At 45.5% G+C, this 27190-nt stretch overlaps 4 protein-coding genes across 4 annotated transcripts; all 4 read left to right on the top strand.

Moving 5' to 3' along the window:
* Nucleotides 1-1005: 1005 nt before the first annotated feature.
* Nucleotides 1006-4431, top strand: LOC308158077 (extracellular calcium-sensing receptor-like; the record flags this gene model as incomplete). Its single annotated transcript, XM_080531669.1, has 6 exons — nt 1006-1229; nt 1527-1812; nt 1946-2743; nt 2843-3067; nt 3275-3398; nt 3518-4431. 6 exons carry the CDS (start codon nt 1006-1008, stop codon nt 4429-4431), a joined length of 2571 nt encoding a protein of 856 aa, XP_080387795.1.
* A 1337-nt stretch (nt 4432-5768) lies between these two features.
* Nucleotides 5769-10776, top strand: LOC308156997 (extracellular calcium-sensing receptor-like; the record flags this gene model as incomplete). The annotated part of the gene is made up of 7 exons (XM_080530466.1): nt 5769-6007; nt 6410-6707; nt 6932-7103; nt 7273-7895; nt 8305-8532; nt 8689-8812; nt 9863-10776. The coding sequence occupies 7 exons, from the start codon at nt 5769-5771 to the stop codon at nt 10774-10776; spliced, it is 2598 nt and encodes an 865-aa protein (XP_080386592.1).
* Nucleotides 10777-16409: 5633 nt separating this feature from the next.
* LOC308158078 (extracellular calcium-sensing receptor-like) lies at nt 16410-19947 on the top strand (the record flags this gene model as incomplete). The annotated part of the gene is made up of 6 exons (XM_080531670.1): nt 16410-16654; nt 16812-17100; nt 17352-18173; nt 18301-18495; nt 18741-18864; nt 19043-19947. 6 exons carry the CDS (start codon nt 16410-16412, stop codon nt 19945-19947), a joined length of 2580 nt encoding a protein of 859 aa, XP_080387796.1.
* A 2913-nt stretch (nt 19948-22860) lies between these two features.
* On the top strand, nt 22861-26809 carry LOC308157000 (extracellular calcium-sensing receptor-like; the record flags this gene model as incomplete). Its single annotated transcript, XM_080530469.1, has 6 exons — nt 22861-22991; nt 23152-23440; nt 23627-24448; nt 24734-24961; nt 25268-25391; nt 25911-26809. Exons 1-6 carry the CDS (start codon nt 22987-22989, stop codon nt 26807-26809), a joined length of 2367 nt encoding a protein of 788 aa, XP_080386595.1. The 5' UTR covers nt 22861-22986.
* Nucleotides 26810-27190: the final 381 nt, after the last annotated feature.

Below are 27190 nucleotides of genomic sequence, written 5' to 3' on the forward strand. Positions count from 1 at the left end.
TACACATCGAAACATCTTCATTTATTATTATGAAACTTACCATTTGAAAGTCAAGAATTACAATAAAAAAAAATGTTTGGGCATTACTATGAGCGTCATTAATTACTATTAATGTCATTAATGATTTCCATTTCAATCCGACTTTAAACTATTCGGGCAACAATGCCCTGTAATACACCATAAATGTTATGGTAACACGTTTGTTGCAAGTTGTCTGTACATATGCTGTAGTTCTAATTAAAGAGGTTAATGGCGTTAGGTGACTTAAATCACTAGAAAATGTAAATTAACTCAACTAAATTGGTCTACAGATGGAATTGAATTAAGGCAATTAAGAAGTTAGAGGAATTAAACTGATTCTGAATAAGAAGAGAGGATCTGGAATTTGATACAAAGCACACTTCAACAACTAATGTAGAAATCACACCTGTAAGCCCTTAAATCTACCTACTATTTGTAATACTAAACTTCAGAATAAACAACAACAATGATGATATTGTTATCACATGGTCCTTGTCCATGGTGTAAGTAACAATGCATGAATATGAAACTAGAATTATAAATCTGAATTAGCAACTAGTCTCTATTACATCCCATATTAATTAATCCAGGTATGTTCAGGGTGTTGATTTTTTGTTTTCTGAACATTATACACTTGTTTTGCTGTTTCTAGCCTCAATGGAGCAGTGGGGTTCTAAACATTGCAACTATTGATGCCTATTGACCTCTATGTTCATTTTAGCACTTTTGAGTTATTATATAAAAGTATAAATAAGTAGAAAGTTTAAACTTAGTCTGCACAATAGTGCATTTGGTGTTCCTATCTGAAAAGTTGTGGGAGTCGGACCAGTGGGAATAATAATAAAAATAGCCGATCATGCAAGCATCAACAAAATCTCCTAGGTAACTCGGAGGGAGGGTGTGGACAGTTCCAGTTCTTTGAGGGCACTCAAACCTCTATAAAGATCTGAGCCCCTTTGCATGCTCTTCCCAAATACAGCTGCCATGGCATTGGGGACAGAGTCAGTACTGCTACTGTTACTGGTGGTGGTGAAGGGCAGAGCGACACTGGCAGCAACCCCACCCTGCTCTCTGCTGGGCCAGCCATTTCTGCCACTGCTGTCTGCCGAGGGGGATATCAACATCGGAGCTGCATTCTCGATCCACAGAAAGGTGGTAGTGAAGGTTCACTCATACACATCCAAACCAGAGATAATGTCCTGTGTCAGGTTGGTATACAGAACAACTGGGTATTTTTCATCTGCTTAGAAAGCTTGAAGCTAGTGTAGATCCACCTATGCTGCATACAGCTCAATAATATTTAATATAACTGTATTTACTGTGCTAGATATATTGTGCTATTAGATAAATTAAAAAATAAAAAATATGTTCATTGGTTCTGAAATATTGGACTCTCAAATATTTGTAACTGTCTATATAATGTTTTGATTCACAATCTATGCTTGCGTATTTCACATTTTGGCCTAAACGCTTCACATATCAGTTGTTTCTCCACCTGTGTCCAGATTGAACCTGCGTGAGTTCCAGTTTGCTCAGAGCCTGATTTTCGCCCTGGAGGAGATCAACAACAGCAGCGAGCTGTTGCCAGGCATGTCTCTGGGCTACCAGATCTATGATGCCTGTGGATATGTCCCCATGGCCATCCGCTCAGCACTGGCCCTAATGAACAGGCATAGTGATGGGAACAACTCCTGCTCCCGATCCCCCACCGTCATGGCCATCATAGGGGAGTCTGGCTCCTCGCCCACCATTGGGATATCCTCCGTGGCTGGACCCTTCAGCATCCCTGTGGTGAGAAATATATACATGGTTATTGGCTTTTCAGAGCAATAGGAGATAATGGGTGGTAAATATGCATTGTTGATATTCTGTTTTAACTAAGCTTATGCCAATTTGACCTTTTTCTTCTATGAAAATCGCTCAGATCAGCCACTTTGCCACCTGTGCGTGTCTCAGCAACAGAGAGAAGTATCCCTCCTTCTTTAGAACCATCCCCAGTGACTTCTACCAGAGCAGAGCGCTGGCAAAGCTGGTCAAGCACTTTGGCTGGACCTGGGTGGGCGCGGTGAACAGCAACAGCGACTACGGCAACAACGGCATGGCCACCTTTGTTGAGGCAGCACGTCAGGAGGGCATCTGCATCGAGTACAGAGAGGCCATCTACCGCACCGACCCCAGAGAGAGGATTCTGGAGGTCATCCAGGTCATGAGGAGGGGCTCGGCCAGAGTGGTGGTGGCTTTCATGGCAATGGGAGATATCATCCCCTTGTTAGATGAGCTGGCACTAGATATGGTCCCAGGGCTGCAGTGGGTGGGCAGTGAGTCCTGGATCACGTCCAGAAGCCTGGGAGAGAACGAGGGCTTCAGCTTCCTTAGGGGGTCGGTGGGCTTCGCCATCGGGAAAGCCAGACTGGACGGTCTGGAGGGGTTCTTAGACAGGGTGCACCCCTCCCAGGCCCCGAACAACAACCTTCTGAAGGAATTCTGGGAGATGGCGTTTGAGTGCTCCTTTGAAAAGGACAGTAATGGGGGTGGCACTCTGTGCACAGGAGAAGAAAGCTTGGCAGAACTGGAGAACCAATACACTGATGTGTCAGAGCTGAGAATTACTAATAAAGTTTATAAAGCAGCGTATGCTGTTGCACATGCCCTACATAACCTTATACAAGACTTGAATAATCACACTCAGGGCAGCAACAGACCAAGCTTGAAACCACAGCAGGTGATCTTATAATAACAAGTAGTAGAGTAGGCCACAAGCAACTCTATTCTAGATATCAATCAGTCATTGCACCCTTTTTTCTCCATGTTGTGCCGCCAGGTGCTTGAGTACCTGAGGGAGGTGAGATTCAGGGTGAAGACAGGCGAGCAGGTCTCATTTGATGCCAACGGAGACCCGGTGGCACGTTATGACCTGGTGAACTGGCAGCAGGCGGAGGACGGGTCCATGCAGTTTAACACTGTGGGTCTGTATGACGCCTCACTTCCCGCAGACCAGCGCTTCAACATCAACCAGAGACTGATGTGGGCTGAGGGCAAGACTGAGGTAGGATATCACTGTGTCTCAAAAACACATACTGTACAAACTATCCCTTAAAAAAAAAAAAAATACTTCGCAGCTATAAGTAATAGGTTTGGTCACCTCTCCTATACCCCAGCAAAACTTAATGTCCGAATGTTAAATTGTTAACACCACCCCAATGATTCTGCAAATACATTAACTTTATTAATCTATTGTTCCTATCCAATTCAGGTGCCTGTGTCTGTGTGCAGTGAGCACTGTCCCTCCGGTACTCGTAAGGCCGTGCAGAAAGGAAAGCCTGTCTGCTGTTATGACTGTATACTATGTGCAGAGGGGGAGATCAGTAACATCACAGGTATAGTAAATACATATATAACAGTTTGCATCCTCTGTTACTGTAATTAGGACAAAGAGATATCAATAAGGGAAAAATAAGACAAGTAATGGAATTATTATTTTCTAATTTCCTTACAGATTCTAATGATTGCTCTCCTTGTGACATGGAGTACTGGTCCAATGAAAACAGGGACAGCTGTGTACTTAAAACTGTTGAATTCCTTACCTACGAAGAAATCATGGGCATAGTTCTTGTTATTTGTTCCTTGGTTGGAACCTGTGTTACTGTTCTGGTAGCAATTGTGTTTTTTATTCATAAATATACCCCCATTGTCAGGGCCAACAACTCAGAACTGAGTTTCCTTCTGCTCTTCTCATTGACACTGTGTTTCCTGTGTTCTCTTACTTTCATTGGCCGGCCCTCTGAGTGGTCCTGTATGCTGCGCCACACAGCATTTGGGATCACCTTCGTCCTCTGTATCTCTTGTGTTCTGGGGAAAACAATAGTGGTGTTAATGGCCTTCAGGGCTACACTTCCAGGCAGTAATGTCATGAAATGGTTTGGGCCTCTACAGCAAAGACTCAGTGTTCTGGCTTTCACTCTCATACAGGTCCTGATTTGTATACTTTGGTTAACAATCTCCCCTCCTTTCCCCTACAAGAATATGAAGCACTTTAAAGAAAAGATAATTCTAGAGTGTAGTCTGGGCTCAGCTATAGGCTTCTGGGCTGTGTTGGGGTATATAGGACTCCTGGCTCTCTTGTGCTTCGCGCTGGCTTTTCTGGCTCGGAAGCTGCCTGATAACTTCAATGAAGCCAAATTCATCACCTTCAGCATGCTCATATTCTGTGCTGTCTGGATCACCTTTATCCCAGCTTATGTCAGCTCTCCTGGGAAGTTCACTGTAGCTGTGGAGATATTTGCCATTCTGGCCTCCAGTTTTGGTTTGCTTTTCTGTATATTTGCCCCAAAATGTTTCATTATTTTACTGAGGCCAGAGCAAAACACAAAGAAACACATGATGGGAAAGACAGAGTCAAAGGCCCTTTAAGATAAACATGAAAATAACTCCATCAATCCCTCATGTCCCCTCACTCAAGACCCAGAGCACAGCCATATGTGACAGCAGCTGGTGACTTTTATTCTGAAATGTGTCAATAAATGTTAACGTTGTTGAAAATCAATGACACACTTGCTAGTCAAGCCAAAACATTGCAATGCAATGGATTCGATGAGTAATCCCCACTACTCTACACTAACTAGGTAGTAGTGGGGATTACTCACCGAATCCATTGCATTGCAGTGTTTTGGCTTGACTAGCGAGTGTGTCATTGATTTTCAACAACGTTTATATTTATTTAAATTTTTCAGAATAAAAGACTGAATGGTCTGTCGGTTGGCGACTTGTGCCTGGTTTCATCAGCTGCTGTCGCATATCCAAACAAACTTACACAGCAGAGTGTTTCAGCAGCACTGTTCTCCCCCCAGCTGCCAATGACAGCTTGGCTCTGCTTCCACAGGCTGGCTCCCCCCCTGCGCCTGCTGTTCTCTGACCCAGATCAGGACCTCCCACACCAGCCTCTCTCTGACCCTCTCCCTCACTGGCTTGCTCTGGACTGGCATGGTCTGCTATCTCATCCAAAACCATGTTGACTACTTACACCTGACCACATAGAACTGATGTCCACAGCATACTGTATATGTGCTTGCACATACAGGGGCATATGTACTGTACATGGAATTTGCAGCATAATAGCTACATGAACCTACAGCACATGTCCAATGCAAAATAAGGTATTCCTAAACAGGGATATCACTCTTCAAGTACAGAATGTTTGTCGTGAAATGGCTATAGTGCATGCTGTACTGCAATAGTAGATCAAATAAAACCTGAAAAACTGATTTCAAAAATGATAAAACATCTCCAGTCTGATTTTTTAGCCCTTCCTGCCTCCTTTAAGTCAAGATAATAGGCCTACATTGTCATCACCCTATGTGTGAGCTAGTGCAAACCACACTGACAATGTTCAACCAAAAGCAGAAAGGTGTGTTGATATAAGAGAACGTTTTGAAGCAATTTTAACATAACAATCGACTTAAATCTTTTTTTTTGTAACCACATTAGCATCAACAGTCATTTCTAGGACCACAGACTGAAACAGACACCAAATAACCTCTCAAGCCTTTCAATCACAGTTTTACTCAAGTTCTAGAGTAAAAGTTTTTCTCAATCACCCTGACAACGCCCGGGAGACCCAGCGGTACTCTACCTCCCCGTGGGGTATATCTGTACTGTTTCTCTGTTATCGCATTGTGCCACACTGTATAAATATGGGCGTCAGCCCTGCCCTGCCTCTGTTCGGGCGCCTGTGATGCCAGCCGTGAACCATGCTGTCTACACAGAGATGGCCGGAGCAGGGATGGACCATCCTACAGCTGTTGCTGGTGACAGTTGACCATCTATCCATGGCTGAGGAGCCAGTGTGCAGGCGCAGAGGGGGGCCAGAGTACCCCCAGCTGTCCAAGGACGGAGACATCATCTTGGGGGGGATATTCTCCTTCCACAGCAGCTATGAGAACAGATATCACGCCTACACACACAACCCAAAGCCTGTGCAGTGCACCAGGTAAGCATCTTCTTATAGCCAGGGTTAGGATTGGCAAGACATAAAGTATGTTCTGAGAAAAGGCTACTGGTTCATTTCAAGGGGAAGGTACAGACATTCAAAATATCTGATTTCCTGGGGTTATAGAATCAGGACATTTTGATGAATCATAACAAAATATTAATTTATGTACCTTCTCAAGTGGAAAAAAAAGTATGCAAAATATACTTTTCCCCGATCTTTTAAATATGTTTGACTCTATACTCGAAAAGCGGGTATTTGAAATCAAACAAATTGATGGTATTTGTGCACATAGGAGTTTATTACACTCAAGTAAACTTTTTTCCTCTTGGGTTCTGCATAAAATGCCATCTTCATCTCCAGCTTCAAACCCTCACGTTAACATCTCTCATTTTGGACCAGTCTGAATTTCAGGGCGTTTCACTACGCCCAGGCTATGCTTTTTGCCATTGAGGAGATCAACAACAGCACATCCCTGCTGCCTGGCGTCTCACTGGGGTACAAGCTGTACGACTCCTGTGGCGCTATATCCAGGGCTATGAGGGTGGCACTGACCCTAGCTAACGATTACAACGAGACAGCCTCTGCTTCAGGGAAGCGCTGTTCTAAACCAGCCCACGTCCAGGCCATCCTAGGAGAGTCCTCCTCATCTCTAAGCAGCGCCATCGCTACTGTTGTTGGGTCCTTTTACATCCCACTGGTGGGTAGGTCTGGTCACCCAGGGAGGCATCTGTCATCAATAATCAGGTTTATCTTTAATGTCAACCATATCCATGAGTTCTGTTGCACTGCAATCAAACATTTTTCCACCATGATTTAATCCTGTATTATTGATGTGTTATACATGTTTACAGACAGTGAATGTACATCGTAACCTGTGATCTTTCCCAACATGAGTTAACCCTGTGTAAACCGTTTCCCTAGATCAGCCACTTTGCCACCTGCGCGTGTCTCAGTGACAAAGTCCGGTACCCGTCCTTCCTCAGAACCATCCCCAGTGACTACCACCAGAGCAGAGCGCTGGCACAGCTGGTCAAGCACTTCGGCTGGACCTGGGTGGGCGCCATCAGAACCGACGACGATTATGGCAACAACGGTATGGTCCTCTGTGGCTCAGTTGGTAGAGCATGGCGCTAACAATGCTTAGGTTGTGGGTTCGATTCCCGCTGGGACTATATATACTGAAAAATGTATGCACTCACTGCAATGTAAATCGCTTTGGATAAAAGTGTCGGCTAAACAGAATATGTTATTATATACTGTAGGTATGGCCACGTTCACAGAGACAGCCCAGCAGCTGGGCATCTGCCTGGAATACTCCGAGGCCTTCTTCAGGAACGACCCTCCGGAGAAGCTGCGGAGGTTGATGGAGATCATCAAGACCTCCATGTCGCAGGTCATCGTCACCTTCCTCTCTCCCCTGGACCTGCAAGTGATCATGCCTGAGCTGGCCCGGCAAAACGTGACGGGCTACCAGTGGGTGGGCACCGAGGGTTGGATCTCAGACCCCTTCATCGCACGGGTGGAGGGTTACCAGGCCCTGCACGGTGCCATAGGGTTGTCCATCCCCAAAGCCAGAGTGACTGGGATGAAGGAGTTCATCTTGGATGTGAAGCCTCTCAAGTCCTCGGGCAGCGCCCTTTTCACAGAGTTCTGGGAGGCGCTGTTTCAGTGCAGGTTCAGACCGAGGGAGGGCCGTGGGGATGCTCAGAGGAAGTGCACGGGCAATGAGGATTTGTCCGGACTGCAAAACACCTTCACTGACCTGTCTTTCATGGCCATCTTTAATAATGTCTATAAAGGAGTGCATGCTGTGGCCTATGCCCTCCATAAAGTTCTCAGCTGTGGGACGACATGTGGCAACAAGGCCCTGCCAGAGCCCCGGATGGTGAGTTGAGCACTGAGGTAGGAGTAACAGGAAAGGCGTGCTTGGAACTACAATAACACATACTGTATGTGTGAACATTGAGTTTTTCACAATAGATGGTTTCAAATCGTATCATGTCGAGTAATTAATCCCTTCACAGACTCAAATGTACTTGTATATAATGAACCAATCACTACCTATATTCCGCCGTAGACTGAAGACCCATCTCTTCAGGCTACACTTGAACTGTCCCTCTTAAGACCTGTTCATCCTCTACCCTCCTGTACAGTTTTTCTACAGATTTTTTTAATACTTTTTCTTGTTATGACTGATGGATAGATGATTCAGTTACTTATGTATTTGTTGTAAGTCGCTTTGCATACAGGCGTCTGCTAAATGCCAAAAATGTAAAATGTAAATGTCTTTTTAGATTTTGGATCTTGTGAAAAAGGTGCGGTTCAGAACAAAGGAGGGGGAGGAAGTGTATTTCAACAAGAATGGAGACCCCGCTGCAAAGTATGAGATCATAAACTGGCAGCCAAAAGAGGACGGTAGTGTGGAGCTTGTCAACGTGGGTCTCTATGATGCGTCTTTACCTCAGGACAGACAGTTAATTGTGGAAAATGGCTCCTTAGTTTGGGCAAGGAATAGTAAACAGGTGGGATTGATTAGTTACCAGCTTAGAGCTAACCAACGTTAGCTTAAATTGCTTCAAAATATATATTAGATATAGATATTTAATGTAAATATCAAATAGTACATTCTAGATGAGTTGCACTGCTCTAAAATGTCACTGATCTGTGCTCCATTACAGGTGCCTGTGTCTGTGTGCAGTGAGAGCTGTCCCCCAGGTACTCGTAAGGCCGTGCAGAAAGGAAAGCCTGTCTGCTGTTATGACTGTATACCATGTGCAGAGGGGGAGATCAGCAACATCACAGGTATAGTCAATTGAATTAGATAATTGAAAATGATCTTGTTACAATGAGATAAGGTCACATACTTAAAATAAAGGTGTGTTGTTGTTATAAGTTATATCATCATAACAAGATATGATCACATTATTATAAAGTTTGGCTTTTTATTACAGTACATAGCCCTTCTGTTTAAGTCACTCAGTAAGAGTTTTCACTAATGAGTAGGGTGCTTGCTAATAATATTGATTACATTGGTTCATTAAAATAGCCCTCCGCAGTTTTAAATTGGCTGCCACCCCGACTTTGTTTAAAATGTAAAGTCTGTTAAGTTGGTAAAATGTGGCACAGCAAACAAGATGCATCCCTGGTTACTTTTAATAAGCTCAATGGCATGTTTTCCACATTGTTTACCCAGAAAGGTGGGCCAGCTAATTTTCAACTTCATAAAGCTACTTTTATAAATTAAAGAGGTTAATTAATAATTTATCAATAATCTAACACATTTATTTTGCTTGTGCACCCTGCTCACTACAGCTGGCATCATGGACTGCATCAGTACTCGGCCATAAGCCTCAACACTATGGATAGCACAAATCTGGCCAAATTATAACGTTGAATATATGTCGTTATCGAATGATCGTCGTGTTCGTACTATCGTAATAACATGATCTTACATGATCTGATCATGTTAAAACGATATGTAATAGCAAGATCATTATTTCATCATAACAAGATAACTTTCTCAGAATAACGTGACCGTATGTTATTAAAACGAGATTATTGTTAATTATCGTATGTGATCTGATCTTGAGTATAATACGAAACTTATTAACGATAACTAATTAATAGCTATTTCATAACTAACTACTTAGTTAGTGTAGAGTAGTGGGGATTACTCACCGAATCCATTGCATTGCAATGTTTTGGCTTGATTAGCGAGTGTGTCATTGATTTTCAACAACGTTGACATTTATTTACATTTTTCAGAATAGCACTGAACGTTTTGATTGGTTGCTGACTTGTTCCCGATTTCACCAGCTGCTGTCACATATTGTTTTCACATTGAATTTGTAGATTCCCCCACCTGTGAGCGATGTCATCCTGAATTCTGGTCGAATAAGCAGAGAGATGAGTGCAAGAAGAAGGAGACTGAATTTCTATCCTATGCGGAAATCATGGGGGCTCTGCTTACAGCTGTCTCCTTGCTAGGAACCTGCCTGACGAGCATTGTGGCGTGCATTTTCTTCAGATACAAGAACACTCCCATTGTCAGGGCCAACAACTCAGAGCTGAGCTTCCTTCTGCTCTTCTCGCTGATGTTGTGTTTCCTGTGTTCTCTTACCTTCATTGGCCGGCCCACAGAGTGGTCCTGTATGCTGCGCCACACAGCGTTTGGGATCACCTTCGTCCTCTGTATGGCTTGTGTTCTGGGGAAAACAATAGTGGTGTTGATGGCCTTCAGGGCTACACTTCCAGGCAGTAATGTCATGAAATTGTTTGGTCCTCCACAGCAAAGACTCAGTGTTCTGGCTTTCACTCTCATACAGGTCCTGATTTGTGTGCTTTGGTTAACAATCTCGCCTCCTTTCCCCTACAAGAATTTGAAGCACTTTAAAGAAAAGATAATTCTAGAATGTAGTCTGGGCTCAGCTATAGGCTTCTGGGCTGTGTTAGGGTATATAGGACTCCTGGCTCTCTTGTGCTTTGTGCTGGCTTTTCTGGCTCGAAAGCTGCCTGATAACTTCAATGAAGCCAAATTCATCACCTTCAGCATGATCATATTCTGTGCTGTCTGGATCACCTTTATCCCAGCTTATGTCAGCTCTCCTGGGAAGTTCACTGTAGCTGTGGAGATATTTGCCATTCTGGCCTCCAGTTTTGGTTTACTTATCTGTATATTTGCACCAAAATGTTATATCATCTTACTGAAACCAGAAAAAAATACCAAAAAGAGCATGATGGCCAAAATGCCATCCAAATCCTTATGAATGCTCGTTTAAAAATGCAATGTAGGCTACAGTTTGATGATTACATTTCTATATTGACTTAAAATGTATATATTGTTCATTAGCATGAATAAATCTATCCTTAAAGGATCACAGCATACGTTTGGAAATCTACCACCTCTGACTGTCACCACCAGAGGGCGGAACCCAGAAGCAGACAACAGAGAACAGGTAGTACAACAATAATAGTGATTTATTTGTAAGGGTTGGGGTGTCAGGGGGAGCAGGCTGGAGGCTGTAGCACAGGCAGGGGGTCAGGCAGGCAGGCAGGTAGTCAGACAGGCAGGGGATCAGGCAGGCGGAGTGGTCGGCAGACAGGCAGGGGGTCAGGCAGGCGGAGTGGTCGGCAGACAGGCTGGGGGTCAGGCAGGCGGAGTGGTCGGCAGACAGGCAGGGGGTCAGGCAGGCGGAGTGGTCGGCAGACAGGCGGAGGGTCAGGCAGGTAGCAGGTAGTCAGGCAGGCAGGGGATCAGGTAGGAGGAGTAGTGTCAGGCAGGCAGGGGTCAGGCAGGGAGCAGGGTAGTCAGGCAGGCAGGAGGTCGGCAGCCAGGGAATCCATAAATGGCTACGATCTGGCGTTGACTGGAAGCAGGAGCAGAGCTTAAGTAGGAGCCAGTCGCGGTCTTAATCGGCCACACCTGGCACCACTGATAGACGGCTGATGAGCCAGGGGCGGAGCTGTGACAGTATCCCCCCTCTGACGGACGCCTCTGGGCGGACCACCAGGCTTGCCGGGGTGTCGGCGGTGGAAGTCCTGGACGACCGTAGGGTCGAGGATATGTCGCCGAGGGACCCAGCACCTCTCCAGGAGAATAATTGGGAGCAGGGACACGCCGACGGTTGGCCTGTCGTTGATAACGCCCAGAGGACCGAAGAAGGGTGGCACGGGCCCGATGCCAGGTCCTATGGCAGCGGCGGAGGTGAGCCTGGACGGACGGAACCAGGATCTCCTCCTCCTGGAATGGGAACAGAGGAGGCTGATAGCCGTAAAGGCACTGAAATGGTGACATACCTGTGGCCGAGGTAGTCAGGGTGTTGTGGGCGTACTCCACCCACGGTAATTGGGACGCCCAGGTAGAAGGGTTGGCTGACACCAAGCAGCGCAGGGTGGACTCCAGCTTCTGGTTGGCCCTCTCCGCCTGGCCGTTGGTCTGAGGGTGGAACCCAGAAGTCAGGCTGATGGACGCCCCAAGGGCGGAGCAGAAGGCCTTCCAAACCGCAGAGGTGAACTGTGGTCCCCGATCAGACACCACGTCAGTGGGTAGGCCGTGGGGCCGGAACACCTCCCTCACCAAAAGATCCGCCGTCTCCCTGGCGGAAGGAAGCTTGGGCAGGGGCAGAAAGTGGGCAAACTTGCTAAAACGGTCGACAACAGTCAAAATAACAGTCTTACCATCAGACATCGGCAGACCAGAAACAAAATCCAGGGCCACATGGGACCAGGGGCGACGGGGAATGGGCAGAGGGCGCAGTAGGCCAGAACTGGGCCGGTTGGATGACTTGTTCCGGGCACACACAGGACAGGCCTTGGTGTCCTCAGGCATGGTTGCCCACCAAAAGCGCCGGCGGAGGAACGCCAGGGTCCTAGTCACCCCAGGGTGGCAGGTGAGGGTGGATGCGTGAGCCCATAGCAGCACTCGGGATCTCACCGTGTCAGGGACGAATAGGCGACCAGAAGGACCGTTTCCAGGGTCGGGCTGAGCGGTCCTGACCGCCTCCTCAATCTCCCAGGTGACGGCCGCGACCACGCAGGTGGCCGGCATGATGGTGTCCAGGGATGCACTGGTCTCACCCTCCTTGTCATACAGGCGAGACAGGGCATCGGGCTTCACGTTCCTGGATCCCGGCCTGAAAGTAAGAGAAAAATTAAAACGGCCAAAAAACAGCGCCCATCTGGCCTGGCGGGAATTGAGCCGTTTAGCCGAACGGATGTACTCCAAGTTTCTGTGGTCGGTCCAAACGAGGAAAGGTTGTTCCGAGCCCTCCAGCCAATGCCTCCATTCCTCTAACGCCAGCTTCACGGCCAGCAGCTCACGGTTCCCAACGTCATAGTTTCTCTCCGCTGGAGAGATACGGTGGGACAGGAAGGCGCAGGGATGGACCTTACCGTCAGTAGAACGTTGGGAGAGGACAGCCCCCACCCTGATGTCTGAGGCATCCACCTCCACCACGAACTGCCTGGAGGGGTCCGGCAGAATGAGAATGGGAGCCGAGGTAAAGCGGGTCTTAAGGTCGAGGAAGGCCTTCTCAGCCTCGGGGGTCCATAGGTAATTAATTAATTAATTTTAATTAAGGTACTGACGGGAAGTGGAAGTGAGAGCAGTGAGTGGGACCGCGACACGGCTATAGTTGCGGATGAACCGCCTATAAAAATTGGCAAACCCTAAGAATCTCTGGAGCTGCTTACGGTTACTGGGGACGGGCCACTCCAGGACTGCTCTCACCTTAGCAGGGTCCATCCTCACCTGTCCATTGGAGACGATGTAACCCAGGAACGATACAGACGGGACATGGAATCCGCACTTCTCCCTCTTCACAAAAAGCCGGTTCTCGAGGAGACGCTGAAGTACCCGATGGACATGCTGGACATGGGTGACTGGGTCCCTTGAAAAAATGTAAATGTCATCAAGGTAAACAAATACAAAATGGCCTATCATGTCTCTGAGGACATCATTAACTAAGGCCTGAAATACAGCAGGAGCATTAGTGAGGCCAAAAGGCATGACCAGGTATTCAAAGTGACCTAAAGGGGTGTTCAACCCTGTTTTCCACTCATCCCCCTCTCGTATACGAACCAGGTGGTAGGCATTACGGAGGTCGAGCTTAGTAAACACCGTGGCTCCCTGGAGAGAATCGAAGGCAGTGTTCATGAGGGGTAAAGGGTAAGAATTATTGACAGTGATGTTGTTAAGCCCCCTGTAGTCTATGCAGGGCCGCAGAGTCTTGTCCTTCTTAACAACAAAGAAAAAAACAGCGCCCACGGGTGAGGAGGAAGGACGGATGAGGCCAGCAGCCAGGGAGTCATTGATGTAGCATTCCATGGCCACCCGTTCGGGTTTGGAGATGCTGTACAGGCGGCTGCTAGGAAGAGGTGCGCCGGGCAGCAAGTCAATGGCGCAATCATAGGGCCGATGAGGGGGTAGGGAGAGAGCTAGCTGTTTACAGAACACCTGCTGGAGGTCCTGATACTCCGGCGGGATAGAAGAAAGGTCAGGGACCTCTGGTCTGGGCGCCTGGGAGGAAACAGAAGTAGACACAGCGGACCGGAGGCAGGTGGCATGACACTCGAGGCTCCAACTATCTACCCTGGCGTGGGCCCAGTTGATATTAGGGTTATGTCTAGCCAGCCAGGGGTGACCCAGAACAATGGGAGCATGGGGATGCACGTGATGAAAAAACTCACCTCCTCCTGGTGATTGCCGGACAGTAACATTGACACAGGCTCCGTCCTATCCGTAACCTTGGCGAGGAGCCTGCCATCCAATGCGATGGCCTCTAGGGGCACGTCTAGGGGACTGGTGGAGAGACCTAACTGCTCCACCAGAGACACATCCATAAAATTGCCATCAGCACCAGAGTCAATGAGAGCAGGGAACACAGTGGACTGACCTTTAACGGTGATAGTGGCGTTGAGCTGGGTCCGGGTGCGGGGAGAGGCAGAGATAGCCTCGTTAGGGTCCTCCCCTCTCCTGATGAGCCTGCCGGTTTAACGGCCGAGTGGGACAGGTGGAGAGGTAATGACCGAGCTCCCCACAGTAAAGGCAGCTGTTGTTCTCAAAACGCCGGCGGCGCTCCTCCTGGCTGAGACGCATCCAACCAAGCTGCATGGGTTCGGGGACAGAGGACGTCTCCTCTCTAGGAGTGACGTTGGGCTGAAAAGAACGAGAATAATTTATAGGGTCTGGAATAGATGAAGCACGCCGGGTGACGAAGCTAATGGGGGGACGACTTCCGCGTTCCCGTCTCCGTTCTGAGAGGCGATTATCCACTCTGATGGCCAGGGAGATTAATCCATCCAGGTCGGAGGGCTCGGGATGTGACACCAGCTCGTCCTTGATGGTTTCAGCGAGTCCACCGGTGAACGCCGCGACGAGGGCTGCGTCGTTCCACCCACTCTCAGCTGCCAGGGTGCGGAAACTAATTGCATAGTCAGCTACACTCAGAGTACCTTGACGGAGGGTGAGGCGTTTGGAAGCGTCCTGGCCCCGGACCGGGTGATAGAATATCTTCCTCATCTCACCGGAGAAAGCTGAGTAGGAAGCAGTGAGCGGGTCCTGTCTCTCCCACAGCGCCGACGCCCACTCCAGAGCGACCCCACGGAGGAGACCGATTACCAGGCAGACCCGACCCCGGTCCGTGGAGAAGGACGTAGGCTGTTGTTCCATCACTAGCTCACACTGCATGAGGAAGGAACGACAGCAACCCTGTTTACCGTCGTAACGATCCGGCATGGGGACCCGGGGCTCTCGGATCACTGGAGCGGGCGGGAGCTGGGGAGCGGTCGGTGTGGCGCTAGCAGCGGCGGCGGCGGCTACTCCCGCGCCCTGGAAACTGGTCAGAGTTGTGTTCATGTCATGGAGCCTTCCCACTATCTCCTGTAGGAGGGAGTCGTGTTTCTCCAACACGGTGTAATTACTATTAACCATCTGACGGACTGTCTGCTGGGTTCGACATGGCCAGATCGTACTGTCACGACCAGAGGGTGGAACCCAGAAGCAGACAACAGAGAACAGGTAGTACACCAATAATAGTGATTTATTTGTAAGGGTTGGGGTGTCAGGGGGAGCAGGCTGGAGGTTGTAGCACAGGCAGGGGGTCAGGCAGGCAGGCAGGTAGTCAGACAGGCAGGGGATCAGGCAGGCGGAGTGGTCGGCAGACAGGCAGGGAGTCAGGCAGGCGGAGTGGTCGGCAGACAGGCTGGGGGTCAAGCAGGCGGAGTGGTCGGCAGACAGGCAGGGGGTCAGGCAGGCGGAGTGGTCGGCAGACAGGCGGAGGGAGGGTCAGGCAGGTAGCAGGTAGTCAGGCAGGCAGGGGATCAGGCAGGAGGAGTAGTGTCAGGCAGGCAGGGGTCAGGCAGGGAGCAGGGTAGTCAGGCAGGCAGGAGGTCGGCAGGCAGGGAATCCATAAATGGCTACGATCTGGCGTTGACTGGAAGCAGGAGCAGAGCTTAAGTAGGAGCCAGTCGCGGTCTTAATCGGCCACACCTGGCACCACTGATAGACGGCTGATGAGCCAGGGGCGGAGCTGTGACACTGACCACCACGGTGACATTCAGTTCAAATTACCCCTCCTTTCATTAAGTTCAACTCTGCGTCCATTACGTTTATTTATTGTTAATCACCAAAATGCAATATAATATAAGAGATCATACAGTATATCACAAAGAGTCTGATGTAATTTGGTTGTTATAATTGTTCCTTATTTTCCCTAAGTCAAAACATTAAAAAGCATAAAAAAAACATAATGAGACACCTTTCGTCAGAGGCTGAAAGGATCTCCAGCCTCTCGTTCCTGTGTGGGGCTCAGATTCTCCTGAGGCCCTCCTCCTCCAGGTTGAATACTATTGTGAGAGCCATATCAGCTGCTGCTGTTCTCCAGCCTTGGCTATAAAAGCCATGAGGCGGCGGCTGGGATGCCAGAACCTGGCCTGTAGAGCCATGCCACTGCTGGAGCTGGTCCTCTTGGCCCTGCTGATCGGGGAGGGAGACCCTGTATGCAGGCTGCTGGGTACGGCAGAGCTGCCAGAGCTGGAGAAGGATGGGGACATCGTCATCGGAGGCATCTTCTCATTTCGGACCGGGCACGATGGAGCCATCATGAACAGCTATCAGACGATCCCCAAAATACGGAAATGCCAAAAGTATGTATATTTGTACTAGCAAAATTCATATACATTGGCATTTTCAATCAAGTTGTTGAACATGCACGCTTTGTTAGACATTCATGATATGGATGTATATGTGTTTTCAGGTTTTAGAAATGTTCTGTTTACATACAACTACTGTTTACATTTCTAGCTCTAATTTCAGAGAATTCAAGTTTGCTCAAGTAATGATCTTTGCAGTTGAGGAGATCAATAGAAACAATGACATTCTACCAGGTGTTAAACTTGGGTATAAAATCTACAACAACTGTGGTACTATGGATATACTGAGAGCTGCAATGAACTTGGTGAGTGGAGAAAAGAAGATAATCAATGAGAACAGCTGCACCAAACTCGACACAGTCCAGGCCATCCTTGGACATTCAGGATCAACACCAACTATTGGATTTGCACATGTTGTTGGGAGTTTTAAAATACCTGTGGTAAGAAAAAGATTGACCTTTTTTTGCTTTTCCTTCAAAAAAGAGTAAACAAACTGAATGTGAATCAAGTTTTACTAGCTGCAAAACCTACCCATTTTGAAATAAAAATCCAGAATCTTGGATATCTTGCAAACTTTTGGAAGGAAATGCTTTAAGACAATTATTAATCTACTTATTTTTGGTATGTTTAAAATGTTCATAGAATATTGTCACTGATTTGAAAAGTCTCTTTTTTCCCCATAACAAAATAGATCAGCCACTTTGCCACCTGTGCGTGTCTCAGCAACAGAGAGAAGTACCCCTCCTTCTTCAGAACCATCCCCAGTGACTTCTACCAGAGCAGAGCGCTGGCAAAGCTGGTCAAACATTTTGGCTGGACCTGGGTGGGTGCTATAAGTAGTGAAAACGATTATGGCCACAATGGCCTGGCCACCTTTATACAAACAGCACAGGAGGAGGGAGTATGTATTGAGTATTCGGAAGCATTTGAGCAAACAGGTCCACTCCATAAGCTGCTCAAGATTGTAGAGATCATAAAACAGTCCAGTTCCAAGGTCATCATGGCCTTTATGAGCCACAGAGAGATCAAGGTTCTGGTGAAGGAGCTCTACAGACAAAATATCACAGGGCTGCAGTGGATAGGCAGCGATGCCTGGATCACAGACCACTCTCTGACTGCTAGTGAGGGACACAGCATCCTGGTGGGCTCCATAGGCTTCACTGTGAGCAGGGCTCAGATCCCTGGGTTGGAAAAGCACCTAAGAGAGGTCCACCCTTCTCAGTTCCCCAACAGCATGTTTCTCAGAGATTTCTGGGAGACTGTGTTCGACTGTTTCCTGACTAACCTGAGTGTGACTATACAAACCCAAAGAAAGCCATGCAATGGGTCTGAGAGTTTAAGAGATGTGCAAAACAAGTTCACAGATGTGTCTGAGCTGAGATTCACTAATAATGTTTACAAGTCTGTGTATGCAGTCGCTCATGCCCTTCACAACCTGTTTACATGTGAGGAAAGCCAGGGCCCCTTCTCTAATGGGAGATGTGCTCAACACAAACACATTCAGCCATGGCAGGTAAGCAAGGACAACTGAAGTTGTGTCAGATGTATCTGTGTAATCTTATAACATACACATATATATATACAGTATATATTATTATTTTTCATAGTTTTTTCAGATTTTCTTTTAAATTTCTTCTCAGGTTTTACATTACCTGCAAACAGTGAATTTCACCACCAATGAAGGAGAACGTGTCTTTTTCGATAGCAATGGAGACTCACCAGCAAGATATGAACTTGTCAACTTACAAAGTAGTAACACAGGGACAATGGATGGCGTGACAGTTGGCATCTATGATGCATCACTGCCTGAAAGCCGTCAGTTTAAGATGAATAACGTCAGGATTGGCTGGGGTGGAGGGGCAACCACGGTAAAACCACTTACACATCTGTTTTCATTTTCCCTGATTGGGCAAAGATTGTTCGTTATTTTGTTTATTTATTAATTTATTTATGTTTTATTTCTCCCTGAAATCAGGCACTTTGACAAACAGATATCTGTTTACCTGATTACACACTTCTGCCTTTAGACTGTTTATGTTTTTTTTGTGTGTGTGTGTGTGTGTGTGTGTGTGTGTGTAAGGTCCCTGTGTCTGTGTGCAGTGAGAGCTGTCCCCCAGGTACTCGTAAGGCCGTGCAGAAAGGCAAGCCTGTCTGCTGTTATGACTGTATAGTGTGCCCTGCAGGGGAGATCAGCAATACTACAGGTGATTTATAAAGTGCACTTCTATCTACACAGCTACCCAGTGATCAACATCAAACCAAATCATAGCTTGAAAGTAATATAGTAAATGCTAGGAAGGCTGTTCAGTATTACATCTCCTTTCATCTCCTTCTTAATCCCACTGCATCATTGTTGTTGTCTTTGTTTGTATCGAACTGCAGATGCCATTGACTGCCTGAAGTGCCCACTTGAGTACTGGTCCAACAAGAACAGAGACTCCTGCATTCCAAAAGAAATTGAATTCTTGGCCTACAATGAAATAATGGGGACACTTTTAGCTGTGTTTTCTTCGCTGGGGGTGTTTTTGACCCTCATAACAACACTAATTTACTATTGTCACAAAGAGACTCCCATTGTCAGGGCCAACAACTCAGAGCTGAGCTTCCTTCTGCTCTTCTCATTGACATTGTGTTTCCTGTGTTCTCTTACCTTCATTGGCCGGCCCTCTGAGTGGTCTTGTATGTTGCGCCACACGGCATTTGGGATCACCTTCGTCCTCTGTATCTCTTGTGTTCTGGGGAAAACAATAGTGGTGTTAATGGCCTTCAGGGCTACACTTCCAGGCAGTAATGTCATGAAATGGTTTGGGCCTCTACAGCAAAGACTCAGTGTTCTGGCTTTCACTCTCATACAGGTCCTGATTTGTGTGCTTTGGTTAACAATCTCCCCTCCTTTCCCCTACAAGAATATGAAGCATGATAAGGAAAATATCATTTTAGAATGTAGTCTGGGCTCAGCTATAGGCTTCTGGGTTGTGTTGGGGTATATAGGACTCCTGGCTCTCGTGTGCTTTGTTCTGGCTTTTCTGGCTCGGAAGCTGCCTGATAACTTCAATGAAGCCAAATTCATCACCTTCAGCATGCTCATATTCTGTGCAGTCTGGATCACCTTTATCCCAGCTTATGTCAGCTCCCCTGGGAAGTTCACTGTAGCTGTGGAGCTATTTGCCATTCTGGCCTCCAGTTTTGGATTACTTTTCTGTATCTTTTTTCCAAAATGTTTCATTATCTTACTGAGGCCAGAGCAGAACACTAAAAAGCAAATGATGGGAAAGACTAAGGTCTAATGATGTTCCTTATTAAAAGCCAGATGTCGGCACAACTTGTGTTGTATTTCAGATAAGAGATATACAAAGTGATTTCCTAATGTATGAAATCAGCTGCTGTACATTACATATACACAATAAATCAAAACATACTGTACGAAACTGGAATACTTCTACTGTTGTCTGCATAATATATACATATTACTGCATTTAATCAAATTAAAGAGGATTAGTCCTAATTTAATTTTGCAATAGGATAGGGATTCAAAGCTAGATACATGCATCACATATCATGCAAGCAAATGCAGTATGTTTTATTTTGGAAACTAAACATACCTTAAAAAAATCATACATTGTAGGCCTCAGGTAGCCTGACAGAAACACTGTGTACTGTGGATTGACATTGGCCAGGCCTAGACTAGGATACAATTGAGACAAGGTGAACACACATCTCACTGAGAAAATCCACACACAAACACACACGCACATGCACGCGCACACACACACACACACACACACACACACACACACACACGCACACACACACACACACACACACAAACAAACAACACACACACACACACAAACAAACACACAAACAGACAGATAAATTAGTCACCATCTGCTGCTAACCGGGGTATGTCACATAGTTTGTCTCCAGGGACGTATCTGCTGCTGCCGCCACAGAGCCACACAACAGTGTCGTGGGATTATGCAACATAACATGTTTTCTTATTTTTTCAAACATCATTATCAGTTTCTGCACCAGGACGTAAAAAAAATATATAATATGTTCTTTAGAAAACCTTTTTATTTTATTTTATTATTATTATTATTGCAAGATATCAACAACTTCATCATGTACAAGAGTGAGCTATAATGCCAGTGGGCCTATTTACATATATCTGCCCCAACTCAACTTAACGTTGGTGACATGGTCAGCAGTAATTCAATACATTCCCTTCTCTTAGACCCCAGCTGAGCATCACACTGTGATACCACAGCATGGCACATGCTTCTTAATAACCTACCTCAAAATTGCAACATAATTTATACAATTGAAGAGGCTCAAGGCCTTTGTGTAATACCACAGTAGAATAGAGGGATGTATTGTAAGGGGAACTGTAAGATAGTAATACTGGGAAAGATGGGTTGATCTGTGGACACCGAATGCATAGTTCATTGGCCGATTCACATAGTTGCTGTCCGAATAGGGCTTAGGCGGCTTTCATATAATACTGTCCATGGGCTGCTTTCAAATAATAGGCTATAATATTGTAATATTAGCACAACTATCTGTCCCTGAAAATGAATAAATTAAACAAACTTGTTTCGGTGTCTCCAGTGACATTTCAACAACCAAAAAATACGATAGCTTTTGAGGAAATGTTTTTGTCATGAAAGAGCCGCAGATCCATTTGAAACTATTGATCTTTTTAAGCCCCCCCCCCCCCCCTCCCATACCACTCAGGACTTCAACTCAGCTTTTGCCCACTGCTGTTTTTGCACACTGTACTGTACATATACTGTAGATATACTGTACATATACTGTACATATACTGTACATATACTGTACATATACTGTACATATACTGTAGATATTGTATTGATAACCATTGCCTCTGCTCTGTACATAATACTGCATATCTTACTGTACATATCTCACCCTTGTCTGTACATTATCACACTATACATATATCTGTCCAGATGTGTATGGCTTCTGCACTATTGCATATGGCTAGATGCCCAATGTGTTTCGTTGTCTTTGTACTTTGTACTCTGCCAATGACAATTTAATTGTATCTGAATCTATTCAGAGAAAGGAGAGAAGAAAGGAGAGAAGAAAGGAGAGAAGAAAGGAGAGGAGAGAGCCGAGGAGAGGAGAGGAGAGGAGAGAGCAGAGGAGAGGAGAGGAGAAGAAATGAGAAGAGGAGAGGTGAAGAGGAGAGGAGAAGAGAGGTGAGAAGAATTAATTAATTAATCTTTATTTTGAACATGATTTAAAAATAAAAACTAATAACTAATAACAAAAAAAGTGAGGAGAGGAGAGGAAAAGAGAGGTGAGAAGAAATGAGAAGAGGAGAGGAGAGGAGAGAAGAGAACCAAACCAATCAAAACAAAACACAAAATGATATTAGAAAGGGAATCTTCCTGCCACAGAAGGCTAACCTTTAGTGACTGGCGGAGAGAGATGGCGGGGTTGTGTGTGTGTGTGTGTGTATGTAGGTTTGTGTGTGTGTGTGTGTGTGTGTGTGTAAGTGTAAGTGTAAGTGTGTATGGGGGGGGCGGGTTGAGGCGGGCTGAGGGACAATTCTCCTTAGTGTCAGCAATAAAAATCCATCTGATTGAAATTGCGGGCGATTATGATACAAGGGGAGAGAGAGGGAGAGTGGCTGCACAATCGCTGAGGTGCTCTTTTCTTTTCTTTCCTTTCGCTTCACCAATTAACAACTTCATATTCTATGTGCACCTGGCATGAGTGTGGTGCATACACTGCATTAAATTAACAAGTGTTGACCTGTTTTTTAGGAATCTGCGCAGATTAGTGGCTGAAATTATACGAATATCCTGTTCAATCACTTAAATAGAGGTTAATCGTACCAAGCCTTTTGCCCAGGTACTGGCAGTGAGGGCCTTGGGTAGCAAACAAGTTCTCCCTCCTCTTAGATCCTCTCCTGAGACCCCTACATCTACATCATCATACCCTTTACACTTCAGAGCACCCCCTCTGGTCAACATGTGCAAGGACAGGAGGGTAGATGGGAGTGCAGTCATGACCTCGTACTATAGGTGGGTCTCTGTCTCTCTATAAAGAGGGGAGCCATCGAGGGCCAAAGCCACAGAGCCAGGCTGCAGGGCAGAGTCATGCCACTGTTAGAGCTGGTCCTCTTGGCCCTGCTGATCGGGGAGGGAGACCCTGTGTGCAGGCTGCTGGGCAGGGCAGAACTGCCCGAGTTGGACAAGGACGGGGACCTCATCATCGGAGGCATCTTCACCTTCCGAACAGGTTACAGAGGGAGCTTGTACAGCTTTCAGAGCGTACCGCCTCCCCCTAAGTGCATGAAGTGAGTATTCTCACTTCTCACTTAAAGGAGAACAACATCATTAAGTAAGGTTTTGTGTTTTAAGACAGGTAAGATAGGTGTATATGTTGAACAATTTGATCGTAATCCATTTTTTCTTTAAAATGAAAATGTATCAACTATGTGCATGTTCTCTTTTTAGCATGAATATGAGGGAATTCAAATTTGCCCAAACGATGATCTTTGCAATTGAAGAAATCAATCAAAATCCTGCTATTCTCCCTAACCATAATCTGGGCTACAAGATCTACAATGCCTGTGGGTTTGCAAACATCCTGAAGTCTGCTATTGCTTTAGCCAATGGACAGGAGGAGGTAATAGATATGGGGAACTGTACCAAGTCTGACAACGCTCAGGCAGTCCTAGGACACTCTGCCTCGACACCAACCATGGGCTTCGCACGGACCATCGGGAGGTTTCAGATACCAGTGGTAAGATCTCATGAATACATCTGTATATATTTAAGTGTAAGAGGGACTTTTATGGAGCTGCATGATAGGTTTATTTATTTATTTATGACATACACAGCTTTTGGTGCATTATATGATTAGTATGAACTCCACTAGAATATAATTTAATTTCAAATTACGTTTTCAATGTAACTATTCTGTACACAGATCAGCCACTTTGCCACCTGTGCGTGTCTCAGCGACAGAGAGGAGTACCCCTCCTTCTTCAGAACCATCCCCAGTGACTTCTACCAGAGCAGAGCGCTGGCAAAGCTGGTCAAACACTTTGGCTGGACCTGGGTGGGCACTTTAAGTAGTGACAACGATTATGGCCACAATGGCCTGGCCACCTTTATACAAGCAGCACAGGAGGAGGGAGTATGTATTGAGTACTCGGAAGCATTTGAGCAAACAGGTCCACTCCATAAGCTGCTCAGGATTGTAGACATCATAAAACAGTCCAGTTCCAAGGTCATCATGGCCTTTATGAGCCACAGAGAGATCAAGGTTCTGGTGAAGGAGCTCTACAGACAAAATATCACAGGGCTGCAGTGGATAGGCAGCGACGCCTGGATCACAGACCTCTCTCTGACTGCTAGTGAGGGACACAGCATCCTGGTGGGCTCCATAGGCTTCACTGTGAGCAGGGCTCAGATCCCTGGGTTGGAAAAGCACCTAAGAGAGGTCCACCCTTCTCAGTTCCCCAACAGCATGTTTCTCAGAGATTTCTGGGAGACTGTGTTCGACTGTTTCCTGACTAACCTGAGTGTGACTATACAAACCCAAAGAAAGCCATGCAATGGGTCTGAGAGTTTAAGAGATGTGCAAAACAAGTTCACAGATGTGTCTGAGCTGAGATTCACTAATAATGTTTACAAGTCTGTGTATGCAGTCGCTCATGCCCTTCACAACCTGTTTACATGTGAGGAAAGCCAGGGCCCCTTCTCTAATGGGAGATGTGCTCAACACAAACACATTCAGCCTTGGCAGGTGAGCAGCGTCAGCCCCCTGCTGTAGATAGTAATCTCATGTGTATGCAGTCCATTTACAATCTTCATATAAGATGGACTCCTAACTCAAGATATGTGCGCTTCGACATTCGTGTACATTTTGCATTAATGTCCAAGGGAAATTTGCGTGCTGGAGGAAGTTACTTAGTTAGTGCTGGAGCGAGTCTAGTAAGGATGCTTAAAGTAAATATAATTGTTTGAAAACATAGAATACAAGTATAAATGGAGAGGCTTCATAAAATATGTTGTCTTTTTCTCTGGACAGGTGCTGTACTATCTCCAGACTGTCAATTTCACAACAAGTGAGGGCGAACAAGTGTTTTTTGACAGCAATGGAGATTCACCAGCCAGATATGAACTCATAAACCTACAAAGTGCTGCGTCAGGAACCATGGAAGTGGCAACTATTGGTTTCTACGATGCATCAATGCCTGAAGCGCATCAGTTTAGTATGAATGATGTCGACACCGTCTGGGGAGGAGGGAGAGAGATGGTACATATTCACCTTGCTTTGTTTTCCAATTTCTGGGTGGTGAGTCAGAATGCTATCCTGCATGGGACTCCAATCACTCCATAACAGGAACATCAGCCTGACTCAACAGGAAGAAGTTCAGCTTCACATCCCTGAATGTGTTACTAGTGTACACAGTAAACACCACTGCTTAGATAGTATAGATATATAGGTATATCATAAAATACAGTACACAAGCATTACTAAGTAGAATTGACATAGGAGTGAACATGAACACATGCAATCGCCTTGTGTGTGTGCATGTGTGTGTGTGCCTGTGTGTATCAGGTGCCTGTGTCTGTGTGCAGTGAGAGCTGTCCCCCAGGTACTCGTAAGGCCGTGCAGAAAGGAAAGCCTGTCTGCTGTTATGACTGTATACCATGTGCAGGGGGAGAGATCAGCAACATCACAGGTATTGTATATTCAACCTGCACTACAAAAAGCCAGCTCTCAAAAACAGGGAAAAAAAGCAATAAAATGGGGGATATATAATAATCAATAAGGGGCATGTGATGGCCACACACAAGTCTCAAATCTAATCTTGCTTAATCAAAATGATATGTCAAGAGAACAGGAACATTTCACTTGCCAAAATGTTCTTAAATCAAGTAAAATACATCATAAAACTAGTACTAGACAAAAAACAAGCATATATTACCTTGATTTAGGATAAATCATCAATCAATTGAATCTTACTTAGATTTTAGACTTTTAGGAGCGTGGCCATCACATGAATTAGCAATAATTATCCAATCCTACTATCGTAAAAAATCAATGCAGCAAAAAAAGGTCATACATGTTGTTGTTTTTTGGCAATACTGTAATTGATACTCATCACTGTATATTTGTTGAAAACAACTGTTGTGTGAAATGTTCTGGAAAAGATCTGTGTGATCACTAACAGTTCTTTCTTTATGTTATTCAAACACAGACTCACCTGTGTGCATCAAGTGCGCAATCGAATACTGGTCCAATGCCAGGGGAGATACATGTGTGATCAAAGAAACAGAATTCTTGTCCTACACAGAAATCATGGGGATTATCCTAACACTGTTCTGCTTGATGGGAGTTGTTTTGACAGTTATTGTAGCAACCGTTTTCTTTCAATTCAGAGAGACCCCCATAATCAGGGCCAACAACTCAGAGCTGAGCTTTCTGCTTCTTTTCTCATTGACACTGTGTTTCCTGTGTTCTCTTACCTTCATTGGCCGGCCCTCTGAGTGGTCCTGTATGTTGCGCCACACAGCGTTTGGGATCACCTTCGTCCTCTGTATCTCTTGTGTTCTGGGGAAAACAATAGTGGTGTTGATGGCCTTTAAAGCTACACTTCCAGGCAGTAATGTCATGAAATGGTTTGGGCCTCTACAGCAAAGACTCAGTGTTCTGGCTTTCACTCTCATACAGGTCCTGATTTGTGTGCTTTGGTTAACAATCTCCCCTCCTTTCCCCTACAAGAATATGAAGCACGATAAGGAAAAGATAATTCTAGAATGTAGTCTGGGCTCTGCTGTGGGCTTCTGGGCTGTGTTGGGGTATATAGGACTCCTGGCTCTCTTGTGCTTTGTGCTGGCTTTTCTGGCTCGGAAGCTGCCTGATAACTTCAATGAAGCCAAATTCATCACCTTCAGCATGCTCATATTCTGTGCAGTCTGGATCACCTTTATCCCAGCTTATGTCAGCTCCCCTGGGAAGTTCACTGTAGCTGTGGAGATATTTGCCATTCTGGCCTCCAGTTTTGGTTTGCTTTTCTGTATCTTTTTTCCAAAATGTTTCATTATCTTACTGAGGCCAGAGCAGAACACAAAAAAGCAAATGATGGGAAAGGCATGATTTAATGATATTCTTTATTAAATATACAGTAAAACCCCCAGTTTCAAATGTTTTCACTTGATTTTTGCACCGTTACCTCTTATGTTTTATAATTTTATTGTTCACTTAAGCCATTCATGAACTATCAAACAATGAACTCATTATTAACATCATTACATTTATTAACATTATTAAATGATTAGTACATTAAATCAGTAGTACATTTTGTGTAATTATATTAATACATATTTACTAATTATTTACAGATTATTTCATAAATATGTAATAATGATTTTCTAAGTTGATAAATATTTTGTACCACAACTTATGTTCTTGGATGTTTAGATAAAATATTTGTTTAATGAATGATTTGCTAATAAATATTTACAATTACAAAATGAA

Source organism: Nansenia antarctica (assembly GCF_963989245.1).
Source record: "Nansenia antarctica genome assembly, chromosome: 5".
Taxonomy (NCBI): Eukaryota; Metazoa; Chordata; class Actinopteri; order Argentiniformes; family Microstomatidae; genus Nansenia; species Nansenia antarctica.